General features: G+C 36.3%; 1 protein-coding gene across 1 annotated transcript in view; it reads left to right on the top strand.

The window, feature by feature from the left end:
* Positions 1-17,094, top strand: part of LOC142354045 (E3 ubiquitin-protein ligase TRIP12-like) — a 104,637-nt gene that overhangs the window by 16,663 nt on the left and 70,880 nt on the right. The window contains exons 5-8 of the mRNA XM_075406315.1: positions 5,269-5,447; positions 9,286-10,630; positions 10,887-11,039; positions 11,725-11,936. Of these exons, the coding sequence (XP_075262430.1) occupies positions 5,269-5,447; positions 9,286-10,630; positions 10,887-11,039; positions 11,725-11,936 (1,889 nt within the window). The remainder of the gene's footprint in view (positions 1-5,268; positions 5,448-9,285; positions 10,631-10,886; positions 11,040-11,724; positions 11,937-17,094) is intronic.

Below are 17,094 nucleotides of genomic sequence, written 5' to 3'. Positions count from 1 at the left end.
TAATGGAATTCAATTGTTTTTAATTGCAGTGGAACAAAGTTTGAAGCAATTATTGTAGTCGTGTCTGTCTTTTATTGCAAAGTTTTACCTGACGCATTTTCACATTTCATTCATTTTTGGTCTTGACTTTCTGGGTGATACATGATCTAGGTTTTCGTTTAAGTCACTCCCATTTGCAAGAAGCTCCACTGCTGGCTTTTTTTAGCTTCGTAAAGTCAACTAAGAAGTGCGCTGCATTTGGTTCTTTTAGCTCATTTCAATCCTATTACTGGTCTGGTCTATAATTATCCGTGAACCCCGTTTGAAATCTCCCTCTGAAATCCCCGCTTCCGCATGACTATCATACTGCTACAATAAATGAATCAATAACAACTAGTACGTTGTTTTGCAGCTATGTTTTTTGGTACTTGACCAATGCCCTTCTTCAGCATGACCTTTTACTGCCCTAAATGATGCTTGATATTGCGTTTATTTACACAGATTAAAGCCATTTGGCAATTCAGATATTTATTATGCCCTTTTCCTCTATTCAATGATTGAAAGCATTTGAGGCGGTACTTGTAAATTTTGATAATCATTAATGGTTAATCAATAATTTTGAGCGGTTATTGACTATTAAAAACGGAGCGAGCTGAGAGCGAGAAATGCGCGGAGAAATCTAAGCGAACGAAATTTTCGTTCAGGTGCGGTTTATCAAGCAGTTTTATTCCGTTCTAGCAAAAGTTTTTAGCTGAAAAATTTTCAATAGACGAAATTGATAATATTGAGGCCTTTTTGATTTCTTTTAAAATAATTATGGTTTGTAATTTTCTGTTGATTAGGCTATTTAGCGATCTATAGCCCATTTATTTTGTTTGCATTTGCATGGGGAATTGAATAGACTCCTAGGGGGGCCTATGGTTTTTTAAAATACCACTTGATTGTATACCTTTTGTAATAATGCAGTCTTTTAACTGAAAAAAGTGTTAACAGAAAATTTAACTAATTTTCATCAATTATTGTTGTTTTGTCTTTCCCTCAAAACGGGAAAAGTCTTGGAGACTGCTAAGTATGGCAGTGTTTTCTGTGCAATTTAATGTACGCAATTGCGTTAGAGTAAGAGCATCGGTATCGTTTGTATTTGGTTTGTACTAATCAACTTGTTTTTCTATTTTTATTTCGAATTATTTTATTTATTTTTTCATTAATGGCAAAAGATCGCTTTTATTGTTGTCTTCAGTTAAGATTTCCCAAGTCTTGAAAAGCAGTACATACGCAGCTTCTCTTTGATAATTCATCATTAAATACATGCCAATTCGATTTGGGCAGTTTTTTTCCAATATTTCAGTTTTTGTTTGTAGTTGGGTATCAATTAATAAAAAAAATCTTTGCACCGTCATGGTTCCGATTAGTTTAATTAGTTAATGTTTTGCAATAATTTGAACTCATTTTGTCTATGATATCTCCAACAAGAAAGAAGTGTATCTTATTTTTGATCCAAAATAACAAGACTTCACTGATTTTTTGTCAAAATTATGTCTGTTTTAAATTTCTTCGGTTTTTGAATTGTTACTAATGATGCTGTGATTGTTTCTATTTTAACGTACACTTTTGATATCAATGCTCAAATCCTTTTCGTGGTCAGAGCCGTGCAAATTTGCACATCTTTGGTAAGCAAAACTGGCGAGGAATTAATGTTTTTTTTTACAAAAGATTTCAGCTGCTATTACGTTCTTTCTTTGTGAAGTTTCGACACTTTGAGCCACATCCAGAAAATTTCACTTTTCATGTGACTCGACGCCTGACTTCTTGCTTTTTGCGTGAACTAATTTGCTTCTATTCAAAAGTTAAGTCAGTTGCTAAAACAAGCGATTGTACGTTAAGCAGTCACAAGGACCTGATAGCCGAGGGGTTAAAGCTGCATTCTAGAACTCCTGAGGTCGCTTGGTCATTTTCCTGACTTCATTGATGGACATAATGGAATTCAATTGTTTTTAATTGCAGTGGAACAAAGTTTGAAGCAATTAGTGTAGTCGTGTCTGTCTGGCGGATGTTCGCTTTGTAAAGTCAACTAAGAAGTGCAATTGGTTCTCTTATGCTAATTTCAATCCTATTACTGGCCTGGTCTATAATTATCCAGGAACCCCATTTGAAGCCTCCCTCTGAGCTCCCCGCGCTCGCATAACTATCGTACTGCTACATTAAATGAATCAGTAGCAACTAGTCCGTTGTTTTGCAGCTATATTTTTTAGTACATGACCAATGACCTTCTTCTGCATGACTTTTTACTGCCCTAAATGAGGCTTGATATTGCGTTTATTTACACACAGATTAAAGCCATTTGGCTATTCAGATATTTATTATGCCCTTTTTCTCTATTCAATGGTTGAAAGCATTTGAGGCGTTACTTTTTACAGAATTTTGATAATCATTAATGGTTAATCAATAATTTTGAGCTGTTATTGACTATTAAAAACGGAGCGGGCTGAGAGCGAGAAATGTGCGGAGAAATCTAAGCGAACGAAATTTTCGTTCAGGTGCGGTTTTTCAAGCAGTTTCGTTCCGTTTTAGCAAAAGTTTTTAGCTGAAAAATTTTCAATAGGCGAAAGTGATAATATTGAGGCTTTTTTGATTTCTTTTAAAATAATTATGGTTTGTAATTTTCTGTTGATTAGGCTATTTAGCGATCTATAGCCCATTTTATTATTTTTGCATTTGCATAGGGAATTGAATAGACTCCTAGGGGCCCTATGGTTTTTTAAAATACCACTTGATTCTATACCTTTTGTAATAATGCAGTCTTTTAACTGAAAAAAATGTTAACAAAAAATTTGACTAATTTTCATCAATTATTGTTGTTTTGTCTTTCCCTCAAAATGGGAAAAGTCTTGGAGACTGCTAAGCATGCAGTGTTTTCTGTGCAATTTAATGTACGCAATTGCATAAGAGTAAAAGCATCGGTATCGTTTGTATTTGGTTTGTACTAATCAACTTATTTTTCTTTTTTTATTTCGATTTATTTTATTTATTTTTTCATTAATGGCAAAAGATCGCTTTTATTGTTGTCTTCAGTTAAGATTTTCCAAGTCTTGAAAAGACTTTTTTTTCGAAAAAAGCAGTACATGCGCAGCTTCTTTTTGATAATTCATCATTGAATACATGCTAATCCGATTTGGGCAGTTTTTGTCCAATATTTCAGTTTTTGTTTGTAGTTGGGTATCAATTTATAGAAAAATCTTTGCACCGTCATGGTTTCGATTAGTTTAATTAGTTAAATTAGTTAATGTTTTGCAATAATTTGAACTCATTTTGTCTATGATATCTCCAACAAGAAAGAAGTGTATCTTATTTTTGATCCAAAATAACAAGATTTCACTGATTTTTTTGTCAGAATTAGGTCTGTTTTAGATTTCTTCCGTTTTTTGTACTGTTACTGAATGATGCTGTGATTGTTTCTATTTTAACGTACACTTTTGGTTTCAATGCTTAAATCCTTTTCGTGGTCAGAGTCGTGCAAATTTGCACATCTTTGGTAAGCAAAACTGGCGAGAAATTAATGTTTTTTTTTTTACAAAAGACAGCGGTTTCAGCTACTATTACGTTTTTTTCTTCGTGACGTTTCAACACTTTGAGCCACTTCCAGAAAATTTCATTTTTCATGTGACTCGACGCTTGACTTCTTGCTTTTGCGTGCGTGAACTAATTTGCCTCTATTCAAAAAAGTAAGTCAGTTGCTAAAACAATCGATTGTACGTTAAGCAATCACAAGGACCTGATAGCCGAGGGGTTAATGCTTCATTCTAGAACTCCTGGGGTCGGTTGGTCATTTTCCTGACTTCATTGATGGAAATAATGGAATTCAATTGTTTTTAATTGCAGTGGAACAAAGTTTGAAGCAATTATTGTAGTCGTGTCTGTCAGGCGGATGTTCGCTTCGTAAAGTCAACTAAGAAGTGCAATTGGTTCTCTTATGCTCATTTCAATCCTATTACTGGTCTGGTCTATAATTTTCCAGGAACCCCGTTTGAAGCCTCCCTCTGAACTCCCCGCGCTCGCTTAACTATCATACTGCTACAATAAATGAATCAATAACAACTAGTCCGTTGTTTTGCAGCTATGTTTTTTGGTATTTGACCAATGCCCTTCTTCAGCATGACTTTTTACTACCTTAAATGATGCTTGATATTTACGCACAGAAGAATGAAGCCATTTGGCAGTTAAGTCGTCATTTTCTTGTAGTCAGTTTGGTATCTTTTATGCAATTTCATGTCTGAGATTGTCTTTTCATTAAACGTAATAAACCCAATAAAAGCGTGAATAAAAATTATCTATGCCGCATTTTCTTATAATTTAATCGGTATATGAACTTTCGTTAAAAACCAATTGCTATGGAAAAATAATTTTGATTTATCGCTGCTCGTGGAGGCTATTCTCTAACTGTTAGCAGATGGCTCTTATGAATTTTTGCTTGAATGATTTGGAATATTATTTTATTGCAAGTATACTTAACCGCATGGTTATAATTTAATTGTTGCAAAAAAAAATGGAAACCCAGAGTCCTGTGTTTCAGTAGTGTATATTTCATCCGATGTTAGACTAGTCTCAAACAAAGTCTGAAGTAACTAGTTTAATCTCATCTGTTTTTATGCCAAATTTTTAATTTCTGGTTTTGTTATAATGTTTTTTTGTTCGCAGGAGTTTCAAACATCAGTTAATGAATACTACTGGAACCCAAATTACCTGCCAAGGCCGTTTTAGCCTTCCGTGTGCTTGGTTGTTACTCATTTAGTTCACCAACTATCACTTTTGTCGAAAGAAACAGGATAAACGGGTGAACCCCGAGAGAATTAGGTTGATCAACTGTTCTCATGGATACTTTGCAGGGGGTAATTGTATTGTTCTTATTGAGCTGCTGAGGAGTGTTTGAGCCAGAAATTCAAGGTGTTAGTTGCTTTGGCGACCCATTCCACATCTTTCACCCTCGCCCATGGTCAAATTCTCCAATCTTTTGTTAGCTATAACCACAGTCAAAGCCGCCTGAAGTATGAGTGAAATTGGTGCGACAGTAGTCGGTTATGTCACTTTATTGTTACAGCCAAAGTAATTCGTGGTTCTAAAAGTTGACCTTTTGTGGTGCAGCGCGAATTATTCATTTTAGTCTACGCAGAAGGGGCAGTGAATGCAAGATGTCCATGCTAGGATAAAAGTCTATCAAAAAGTTTGCCCATGGGATTAATTGCATTGTCAATGAACAATTGGGTATCTGTGACCGCTGTAGTTCTTTATCAGGGCTGAAAGTGACATGCTGGAGCTGGCTTTCCAGAGAGGCGAAGACCAAATGTTGATGGCAGGAGGAAGTGATTCAGATGACGATGAGGTCTCCCGCACAGCTCCAATGGTGGTAGTCAATTTTGCATCTATGGTTCGAACCAACCAGATGACAGGAGAAGTCACTACGATAACTAGAGGTAATATGGCGAAGGGGATATATAAAGGTAGTTTTACTTAGGTCCTCAAAAGAACTGGGCTTTACTGCTACCGTTATTTAAAACGCCAAGTGTTTGTTAATAGCCTCACAGCGATAGCTGGGGCTATTATTGGCCTTCTCTTGGTTTTTTTACAATTCAAAGAATTTGAAATGTATTGGGGCGCTGTCTTTTTTTCAAGATCTGTTCACACATTTTCATGATTTTTGAAGTCAAATTGGAGTAGTGATTTTGGTCACGCCGAAACAGGAAGTGGAGCGAAAAAGCGAGTGGTTCTGCGGCGTGAAACTTTTTCGCTCTAAATTAAGAGTAGAGTGAGAAAACGGTATTTGAATTAAAATTCGCTTTCTCGCTACTGGTTTTGTTCACATGCGGCATTTTGACATTGATTTTTAGTTTTTTTTAAAAAAATTTTTGATCTGATTTTTTGGAACTGGTTTTTCCAATTCACTCATAGTCCGTTATAAGTCTAGTTGTTGTTTAGTCAAGAAAATTCTTTGAATTGTACGTCAAGACTTGTCCTGCTATGTTTTTTTTATTTCGTCGTCGCGATTTTTGTTACGACCCAATGACGTCACAACCACTTCAAATCTGCTTTTTGTTCACTCGTTCATACAGTTTTAACTTATCTTGAGTGCGTGTGTGACGTCATTTTTTGCTCTTAATTGGGCGAGTTTTTTGTTCATTTGCGTGAATAAATTTTTGGTCACAATTGACTTATAAAAATGACTTCCTCACTTTGAAATTGACTTTTATTTACTTTAATTCAAAGACATATGGTCAAATGGGTATGTGTCACTCTAAATGAAGGTTTTTAGAGAACAGCTAATAGAGGCAGCAAAAAATATAACATATCAGCCTTCAATGAAAATACGAATTTTTTTGGTCTGTCTTTTTACTTCTTTTTTGAGACTGCAGATCTACAAAGCTATTGCGGCTTTTTTCTGGCAATCTGCCAGGTATGTTTAAAAATACGTTTTTGCGTGGATCGTTTTTTCGCTGAAAAGCAAGACAAATTTTTTTGAAAACAACAGCTCATAAGAGTTTTTATAGTCTTCCGTTAATCGAGAAAAAATAGATTGTTTTTCAGAAAAGCAAGTGTTAACACCAAAGTCCACATTGCATGTTTTGTCTGACTAAATTAATTGCCTAAAATTATTTAACTAAGTCTTCAGTTTGCAACCAAGGCCGCTATTTAGGACAAACTTCGAACTGACAGTTTCACTTCTAAATCTAAGTTTCATTTACTTTTATCCGTCATAAAATAACTGACTGGTTAATAGCCGCGTCCTCAATTCTAGGTGGCTGTTATAGCGCTCCTAATTTTTTTATTTCGTCTAACAGATTTTTGTTTCGTCTTACCGTGACTTCTTGGAATTGACTTTTTCAATGACTTAACTCTCTCAAAAAACTGACTTCTGAGCTCACTAATGAAACTTTAAATTTTTCGAACATTTGCTTATTAAAGGTCAATAGTGTGATCTAAGTAATGCCAAACATATGCCCTATTTCTTGAATATTAGAGTCTTGAATTTTTGATTTCGAATATTAATATTGGGATCTTTTCCGTTTGTGCCCCCCCCCCCCCCCAAATATTGCACGTGCATCTGGGGGGTGCAAATAATATGCGCCCTTTAAGCTGAGAGGGCACAAACGGAAAAGATCCTAATTTGAAAAGCCCTATTAGGGCTTTCTCTTTATAGAGCTTATGTGTCTCATAAAAATGACAGTCCAAAGCTAACCCAAAAAGTCTTGTGGTCTATCTGTCTATTTTATTTCTATAGTTGTTTCAGTTCATTTAGCGCCACAAGTGTGTATCGCGGCTATTTTCTGGTAATCTGCCGGCTATGTTTGTTCTTACTTATAAATTTTACTACTGCTTTCTGATGAACAGTTCTAGTAATTGATATACTGTTTATAAAATTTCTTAAAGTCTCTGAACGAACTTCTTGAAAAACGTCTTAAAGAAGTTTCTTTTTGAACTATTACAAAGCACTTTTAGACACAACTTGAGCCTAATAAAGTCGCGGTAGCTTCGTCTCGTGTTTACGTATAAGACGAATATTCAGGAATGGTGCTATATTTTTTAGATATTCAGTAATAAGAATGAAGGAACGAATAAGTTTCTTTTGTTCGTTTGATACATAAGTAATAAAAAAATCAAGAACATTATTAAATGAACCAGAAGAAGGCAGATGTATGGGTTGTGTGGCCCTCACGAGCATCTGCACTGGCAAAACCTTGACTTACCAAAGTTCACAGAATACGAAAATTGATCAATTATTTAAACCAAATTTTAATTAAACCAACTCACCCCAAAAATGCGCTTCAAATTTCTAAGTTGACTTTCTACATTTAAACTATTAGGTATTCTGACAGCCTGAGGTTTTCGGGTAAATGATAGACCAAAGATTTTTTCAGAGTCTTACTGGTGATCAAACGCCGAAAAGTGGATTGAAATATCAACACGGTCCATCAAGGCCCTTCGTACTAAATTTCCGGGTTGATATTTCATTCACTCTTCTAATTTGATCGCCAGGTGAAGTACTGAGAACTATTTTGATACACTATTCAAATATCTTTTTTACTAGCTCCATGCTATTTAGAATGAACGTTTCTCTCAAAGAATGGTTTGTTTTTTTGATAAACAATAAATCCGTATTTTCTATGTCCTAATATTCCCCCTAACCTCAGCAAGTTGTATTATTTGGCTCCACGATATCGTATTGAGTTTTTATGAAACTTACTATTCGGCTTAATATGAAATAGCAAATTGATATAGTTCCTATGAGTGTTTGACATATTTTGGAAGACATGCATCTCATTTAATTATTTTTCAGAGTGCAAATTGTTTATCGATAGAATAAACTTCAGAAGCTCGTAAATATGAATTTCAAATACATTGAGCAGTCCATTTCTAGTAAAAAGCTTTTCACTCTTTTATCCAAATTTCCAAAATTGCATCAGTTTTGGAATTTTTTCTTAACAAATACTGGTGATAAGGTCGCAGGATGTCGTACTGGATAATTGAATTCACATTGCTTTTATATTAATGAACTAGTTGGTTTCTTGGAACAAAATGCCGTTACTTCGCCAATATTCCACACTGCTTTGCAAGACTAGATTTCATCCTTTCAACGTGTGACTTGAATGACAACTTATTATCGATTACTATTCCCAGGTACCTAAATTCTGGTTCATTTTTAATAGCCGCCCTCATTTTCTCAGCCGGCTATTATAGCGCTCCTATTTTTTTACTTCGTCGAACAAAAAAATGTTTCGCTTTACCTCATTTTGCCGCTTTTTCAACATCTTGCGTGATATCTTTTTGACTTCTCTAGGCTAGTTTCTCTCTTCTCTCATTCTGCTAAAAATGATTTTGAACATCAGATGCTCAGCAAAGCAATTCAAAATGAACAAAATCAGTATAAAAATTAAAGTCAGAAATAGAAACGGGATGAACCCATAAAGCCCAATTTTAGATGCCCGCTATTTGAACGTCGTTCCTATAAGTCTTAGTTACCACCTCTAATGCTTATTGGTATTGATAGTAGCCCCTGTGGCCTCTCTCTAAGAAACAGAAGTATGTTCAACTACGAAGAAATGCCATCAAAATAAATCGGACTTAAAAATGTTTTTGAACAAAAATCTTTTTTTTTCAATATCTTCTATTCTTTCAATCCCAATCATGCTTATTGGAATCAACGGCGGCTATTTTCCGGCAATCTGCCGGGTATGTTTGAAATTGAGTAATGTTTGTAAAATTTTGATTGTCAAGCTTGACTCATTAAAATAAAATATTCATGTTTCTCCTGTACAGATTCGACGCTCAAGCTGGAACAGGATGACAATTCTGGCCTCTCTATCATTCCTATGGATGCATCAGGTGCCAGTAGCAATAGAAGTTCCATCAACGCAGGCGATGGTGACCGATTCCCGGAACATAAACTGATTGTACCATTCACAGCAGCTGGTGAAGATCGTAAGAAAGGAAGTGTAGCTGTAGGAAAAAGTGAAAAAGACGAACGAGGGATAGTGTTTTCTTCAGATTCAGATCTCTGCCACGTTTTTGTAAAGTGTCTCTTTCCGTGTTTGTACCAAATGTTCAACTGCTCTTCAGCTGGTGGGGGATCTCAACTGAGGCACAAATTGCTTATTGCAATTCAGAGAATGTTGCACTTGTCCGATTCCCAATTGTTGAAGGAAGTTTTAGCTCAGCATGCCTTGTCAAGTAACATTGCACAACTCCTGGCCGGAGCTACTGAAGATTCACGAGTTGCGTCTTGTGCCATACAAATGTGCTTCGTGTTAATGAAGAAGTTGCCCTCAATTTTCTCTGTTTGTTTCACGAGGGAGGGAGTTATGCACGAAATGCAGAACATTGCCAATCTGCCTATCAATATGGAATTGGTCAACAAAGACACGGGAAGTATGTTGAAGCTGGGGATGACTGCACCAAACTCAGGAAGTGGTCAATCACGTCAAAGCGGAATGATGCCTAGTCTTCCCCCAGGGTTGCTGGAGTTAGCCCAGCCGCAAACGTCCTATACTTTACAAACGCCATTGAGTAGCACAATTGACCCTGCTTTGGATCCATTTGAAGACGCCGCCATGGTCAATCCATTCTACAGGGCGTACAAATCGCTGCAGTTAAACCCTCTTGATGCTGCGCAACATTCGATGAGTTTAAGTGGAGACCATCCGGGCAGTGATTCTTTTCTTATAAATTCGCTGCTACAGGGTGACTATACAGCCCCAATGCTTGGTCAGCTACCCCCGCCTCCACCGGACTACAGGTTGAGTCATGCTGGTTTGGCAAGCCTGCTGCCGATGGCGTCTATACCAGGAACTGCATTGGGTAACCGGGTTCCTCCAGGATCGATTGCATCATCAAGTGGCAGTGCCTCTGAAAACAACTCACCCGCAGAAAATACCAGAATTGCCAGTCTATATAACACTCTGGTATCGTCTGGAAAGAAAGATTCCAGCGGTGGGCTATCGTCCAGCAGTAGCAAGAAAAAGAAACCGGCCCCGATGCCGACAACAGCTGCGCCACCCACTTCCAGCAAAAGGTCCAGGCGAACCAAGTCTGAGAGCAATCCCCCCATTCCTGAACATCAAGTGACGCCTCAGGGCAATTATCTCACCGCGGGCATTCCTGGAAGGTATAGTTTACAATTAAATAATTTTACAATTTGTTTATACCCCACCCATGCTTAGTGCTATTTAACACCCAAGTTGAGTTTAAAATTTTTGCCAAATCAGTAATATAGGAGTGGCGATTGCATTCTCCGCTTGTATGAAGTGAGAAATTATCCGAATTGATATTAAGGGGCAGATGGATTTTGCTCTAGCTATTCCTAAGGAGAATCTTAGCGTCCTTTCTTTCTGTTAACTATGTCTTGATTGTTTCTTTTTCAGACCGGATCCGTTTTTGGCTACTGGCCCTGGCGGTGGACAAGTGTTGGTGCAACAGACCTCGTCGCCAGCATCTGTTGCTGCTGCTCACCAACAACAGCAACCCCCTTCTGCTGCATCAATTGCATCTCCCAATCTCCACTCACTCTTGTCCAGGTAATATAGACCCCAAAAGACCTCATTTTACTACTCTGTTTTCCTTTCGCCACCGATAAATTGTTTGCATTAGGGTACGGGAAGCAACTACAATGTATGTTGCACTGATAATGGTTTGTGTGGCCTAATAAATTTGGACGCATTAAAATAGATTTAAATGAAGGTCTAGAATCGTTAATTATACTTTGTTCGTTTTTACGAATAGGGTTGTTCTCACCATAAAGCTTTAGAGGTGGCGTGATGGACGGCTACTCTACCAAGGCCATCAATCCAGCTGTTGAGTTCTTATAAATAAAAAGCACTTCGAGATTTAAGATTATTGGCATATACAACAAAACATGTCAATGCATCTATGGACTTCATCACACTAAAGTTTTAATTCCTTGGAAGCTAAATATTAATTAATAGCTCGGACTGTACTCCAAGTCTTAATCAATACTGAATTGGTCAAATTGAGCGTTAGCAATCAGTACTGTATCAGAGCTCTGATCATCCCACTTTTTAGACTGGGCACGTCTTGAATAAAGTCTTAAATCCCGGTAAAACCTTACATGACAAAACAACAAATATGGTCGGAAAAACGCCAAAAAAGTTCCGGAAAGCTGTCTAAATTTAATTTATCACAGTTCTTTCATTCTTAATGTGAAAATTCTCTGGTGAAAATATATTTTTGACCTCTGTGCAGGAGCTTCTTTGCGGCAGCCAACCCATTCCATTCAAGAAACAGCAATTCATCATCACAGTCTAACAGTGTAAACAATAACTCGAGCAATCCAGACGTTCTGTCTGCAGCTGGATCTCCTTTTGGTGCTGGATCCTCCTTGTCCGTTGTTAATCATGGAGGAGTTGTACCAGTACCGGCACCAGAAAAACACGTTACATCATCATCTAAATCAGGTTAATATTTCGGGGGTTGTGATTTTATAACAGTTGGCAGTTTCGTGTACTGATTATTAGCAAGTTCACTTGTTAATAGGCAGATGTTAATAGCTGATGCGGACCAATGTCGACTATGATCCCACATTTTGCGACCTGCACGCGGTTATGTGATCTTATGTTTTTAAATCGGCAAGCTCTTCGGGCGTCACTGCAGATGTAACTCAGTTATTTGTTGAGCATATTTTACTTCTAAAAAGAAGGACTTTTTGTCTCTTGCTTTTTGTAAGAGAATTGGAAGCGGAAAGTTTTTCTCAAGATTGTCAATATATTGGTAACTCGTGCTCTCGCTGAACCCGTCCCCTGTATTGTAATAACGAGTTTAAGGCCGTTTTGAGTACGCTCAATTTTTACGGCATGTCATTATTCATAAATTTGGGCGTAAGATTCTATTGCAATGAATAGTCCGGTCAGGTAAAAAGGATAATAAGGAAAGGATTCTATGATCATTCAGTCTTCATCAAATTAAGGTTTGACGTCGATTACGTCGTTACTATCGAGCTCCATTTCACGAAAAATTTACGGGGCTCTGAGCAAGAGCGCTGTGGCTGTAACTGCAATGGTAATAATTGATACGTATTGATTAGGTCTGTTGATTGTAATAGAAAGTCCTTGAGCCATGTATCAGCTTTCGACTAGAATTGTGACTACTCTGGGTGTTGTTATAGCCGCGAAGCTGTAAGCTCAGTGTGCTTGTCTATGGTTGTCTTGGATATTATTTTGAAAAAGAAAAAAGTTATAAATAGTTTTTGTAGATTGTTAATAGCCGAGTCAGCAATTCCAGGCGGCTATTATTGCGCTCCTAATTTTTTTTTTACAATTCAAAGAATTTGAATTTTATTAGGGCGCTGTCTTTTAAGATCTGTTCACACATTTTTAATAGCCGCCCTCATCTTCTCAGCCGGCTATTATAGCGTTCCTATTTTTACGACCCGAAGAGGAGTATTGGAGAAGTCCTTTTTTTTAATTAATTTTATTGGAGTGATTTTTGAAGCGGGAAATGAAACGCGTGAAAAAATTTGGAGTGATTTTGGTGCTGAACAAAAGTGAAGAGTGTGGCGAAAAGAGAGTGGTTTTTGTTCATACCGCTGTTTTTGAGAGAGCGAAAAATTGATGTGTGAAAAAATTTTCTCTAAGCGGGCGAAATTTTTTTGTTCTCGTGCGGCATTTTGAAGCAGTTTTTTTTTATTTATTTTGGTTAAGAGGTTTGGTTATGATTTTGTTTTAATTTTCGGCTGGTTTCGGTAGTGGTTTGAAGGTTTCTGGAAATTCATATGAATTTTATGATAATTCGGAAGATTTTAATGTATTTTGCTGATTTTCGGGCTAATTTTTGCGTTTTTTGACGATTATTTTGTTTTACTGGCTCAAATGAGTATTGAAGAAACCCCTTCTACTTGAGAAATTTTTTGATTACAATTGGTTGCAGTTTTGTGGGTAAGAATCATTTTTTCGTAGAGAATCATTTTTCTTAATTTTTTTTGCAGTTTTTCTGTTTTTAGCTAAGTTTCTTTGCCTATTATGACTTTCTTATTGTTTTGCGAGCATTTGGATAACCTTTTGGCTGAAGGGAATTTTTCTTTGGATTTATATGTTTTTGAAATATTAAAAAAGTTAGTAACTTTTTCCGGTTTTTCAGTGAAAGTTGTTTTTAAGAGCTATGTGAAAGTCTAAAATTCACATAAGTAGTTTATGTAAGTACTAGTTGTTTTGATGAAGTTATTTTCGCAGAGATAGTTTTTTCTGGATCTCAATTTATAACAAAATTTGATCAGATTTTTTATCATATTTTAACAGATTTGATTTTATTGTTTTTACTTTTTTTTGTTTCATGACTTTGTTTCAAGATAATCATAAATCAGTGAAGGCACGTTTTGTTTGATGAGTAGTTTGATGGCGTTTAAATGGATTTTCACTTCGAGTAGTTTCCGGAATTCTTCCGGCTATTTTTTTTAAGATCTTCGCACACATTTTCATGATTTTTGAAGTCAAATTGGAGCGGTGATTTTGGTCACGCCGAAACAGGAAGTGGAGCGAAAAAGCGAGTGGTTTGGCGGCGTGAAATTTTGTCACTCTAATTTTAAAGTAGAGTGAGAAAACGGCGTATGAACAAAAATTCGCTTTCTCGCTAGTGGTTTTTTGTTCACATGCGGCAATTTCACTTTGGTTTTTACTGTTTTTTCGATTTTTTGGATCGGATTTTTTTCTAAATGGTTTTCCCAATCCATTCATAGTCCGTTCTAGGTCTGGTTTTCTGTTTAGTCAATGAAAATTCTTTGAATTGTTCGTCAGGACTTGTCCTGCTATGTTTTTATGCTTTGCAAGGACCTGATAGACGAATGGTTAAAGCTTTTGTTTAGTTAACCCGAGATTGGAGGTTGCAACATGCCCATTGTCAAATTTTTCTGAAGCAAAAATATCAACAGTACTAACCCTTCCAATCAACGTAGTTTGATTTGGAGACGGTCGCGATAAATATTTTTCGAATAATTTCTCTATCTGTTTCTGTCTGTAATTAACGACTCGCAATTCTTTCGGCAAATTGCTAGCTCTGTTAGTGAAGATAGTGAGGGAAGTAGATATGAAAGATGTAGTGCTCTGAGGTCACTAAACTGTGGCTAGCTGTTGACGAAGGCAACCGCTCGCCGGTCGTTTGAGAGCAATTCGCTCGACGTTAGCCGGTTATGTTTTAAAGTGTTAGTTTTTGGTTATATTTGAAGGTTTTTCAACTATTTCACCGATTTTTATGCTATTTTTGCTGTTTTTGGCGCATTCCTTTACGAATTCAGCTTTTCAGGTACAATTATGAACCGAAAACCTAAACCGAAATTGAGGAATTAAATAAAGTTTCAGAAAGGTGTGTTGGCAAACAACTTGTAATAATGTAGAAAATGTTTTGGTTTTTTTTGTTCATACCATTTGAAACAGAGCGAAAATTTAAGTTTTTGATGGATGAGCTAATTGTTTTATTCACGTGTTGCTTTTTAATGGCCGCCCTCATCTTCTCAGCAGGCTATTATAGCGCTCCTATTTTTTACTTCGTCGAATAAAAAAATGTTTCGCTTTACCTCATTTTGCCGCCTTTTCAACATTTTGCGTGAAATCTTTTTGACTTCTCTAGGCTAGTTTCTCTCTTCTCTCATTCTGCTAAAAGTGAATTTGAACATCAGCTGCTCAGCAAAGCAATTCAAAATGAACAAAGTCAGTATAAAAATTAAAGTCAGAAATAGAAACGGGATAAAGCCATAAAGCCCAATTTCAGATGCCCGCTATTTGAACGTCGTTCCTATAGGTATTAGTTACCTCTCTCTAATGCTTATTGGTATTGATAGTAGCCCCTGTATCCTCTCTCTAAGAAACAGAAGTATGTTCAACTACGAAATTCCATCAAAATAAATCGGACTTAGAAAATATTTTTGTACAAAAATCTTTTTTTTTTTTCAATATCTTCTATTCTTTCAATCCCAATCATGCTTATTGGAATCAACGGCGGCTATTTTCCGGCAATCTGCCGGGTATGTTCATGATTTTTGAATTCAAATTGGGGTAGTGATTTTGGTCACGGCGAAACAGGAAATGGAGCGAAAAAGCGAGTGGTTTTGCGGCGTGAAAATTTTTCGCTCTAATTTTAAAGTAGAGTGAGAAAAGGGTGTTCGAACAAAAATTCGCTTTCTCGCTATTGGATTTTTGTTCACATGCGGCAATTTCACTTTAATGTTTACGTTTTTTTTCTTCGATTTTTTTGGATCGGATTTTTTCTAAATGGTTTTCCCAATCCATTCATAGATCATTCTAGGCCTGGTTTTTTTGTTTGAACCAAATTTCCATTTCTGGCTAGTGGTTTTTTTGTTCACATGCATTTTGACATTGATTTTTTTTTGTTTTATCTAATTTTTTTTAAATATTGTTTTCCCAATTCACTCATAGTCCGTTCTAGGTCTATTTTTTTGTTTAGTCAGTGAAAATTCTTTGAATTGTATGTCAGAACTTGTCCTGCTATGTTTTTTATTTAGTCTAACATTTTTGTTTCGTCTTACCCTGCGTTCCGCATTTTTGTTTTTTTTTGGTCAATTACCTGACTTACCACACTCAATAAAATGACTTCTGAACTCAATAGTGTGCATCTATGTAGTGCGAAACATATATGCCCCAATTCTTGTTCTGGATTATTAGAGTCTTGAGTTTTTGATTTTGAATATTAATTTTCCAAAGCCTTATTAGGGCTTTCTCCTTATAGAGCTTATGTGTCTCATAAAAATATCAGTCCGAATCTAACCCAGAAGTCTAGTGGTCTATTAAAGGACTGGTGGTCATAGCCACAAGCCTCTGTCGCGGCTATTTTCTGGTTATGTTTTCGTCAACCTCATCAATTTAGTTTTGTGTCTTGCTATCTATAATCGACGGCAGGATGATTTTTATGCGTTTTTCATAAAATCCAAGGTTTATAAATTCTGTTTTTTTTTTTTCACAACAAATTGTGCATCAATAAGGAAGGCTATATTGGACTGATGTTTTTGATTTTGCAAATCTCGAGAGAGATTGGCTCCCAAAAGGCTACACAATGTTGACAATTTCCTGAACATTAAGAAATAACATAGTAGAGTGCTTTAAGTTGCTAGTTAATAGCCGTAAAGTGATAGCTGGGGATATTTTTGGCCTTCTCTTGTTTTTTTTTTCAAAAATCCCAAGGTTTGGAGCGTATTGGTGTGCTGTCTTTTTTGGAAGATCTGTTCTCATTTTTTTGACTTCTTGATGTCAATCGAAGTCAAATTAGAGCGGTGAACTTAGTGACGCTGGAGTAGTAAATGGAGCGAAAAATGATTAGGTTTGAGGCGTGGTTTTTCAAACTACTTTTCGAGTGGAGTGAGAAATTGGTGTTTGAACTGACTTTGGGAGCCATTTTTTCACGTGCGGCAATTTGACTTCTGTTTGCTGTGTTTTGTCTTGAGAATTTTTTTTCAAAAGAGATTTGGTTTTTAAATCCAAAAAATGATCGCATCACTATGGTACTATGAAGTTGCGGGCTCATAATGATTTTAAAAAAGTCAGAAACATCAAATATAACAGTATTTTGAGTTTAAATCAGTTTTTGTAGTAACGCGTCTGTCTTTTTCAACGT

Source organism: Convolutriloba macropyga, chromosome 15 (assembly GCF_964194025.1).
Source record: "Convolutriloba macropyga chromosome 15, txConMacr16.3, whole genome shotgun sequence".
Lineage (NCBI taxonomy): Eukaryota > Metazoa > Xenacoelomorpha > Acoela > Convolutidae > Convolutriloba > Convolutriloba macropyga.
The sequence above is the reverse complement of the archived record's forward strand: the minus strand, read 5'-3'. Positions and strand labels throughout refer to the sequence as shown.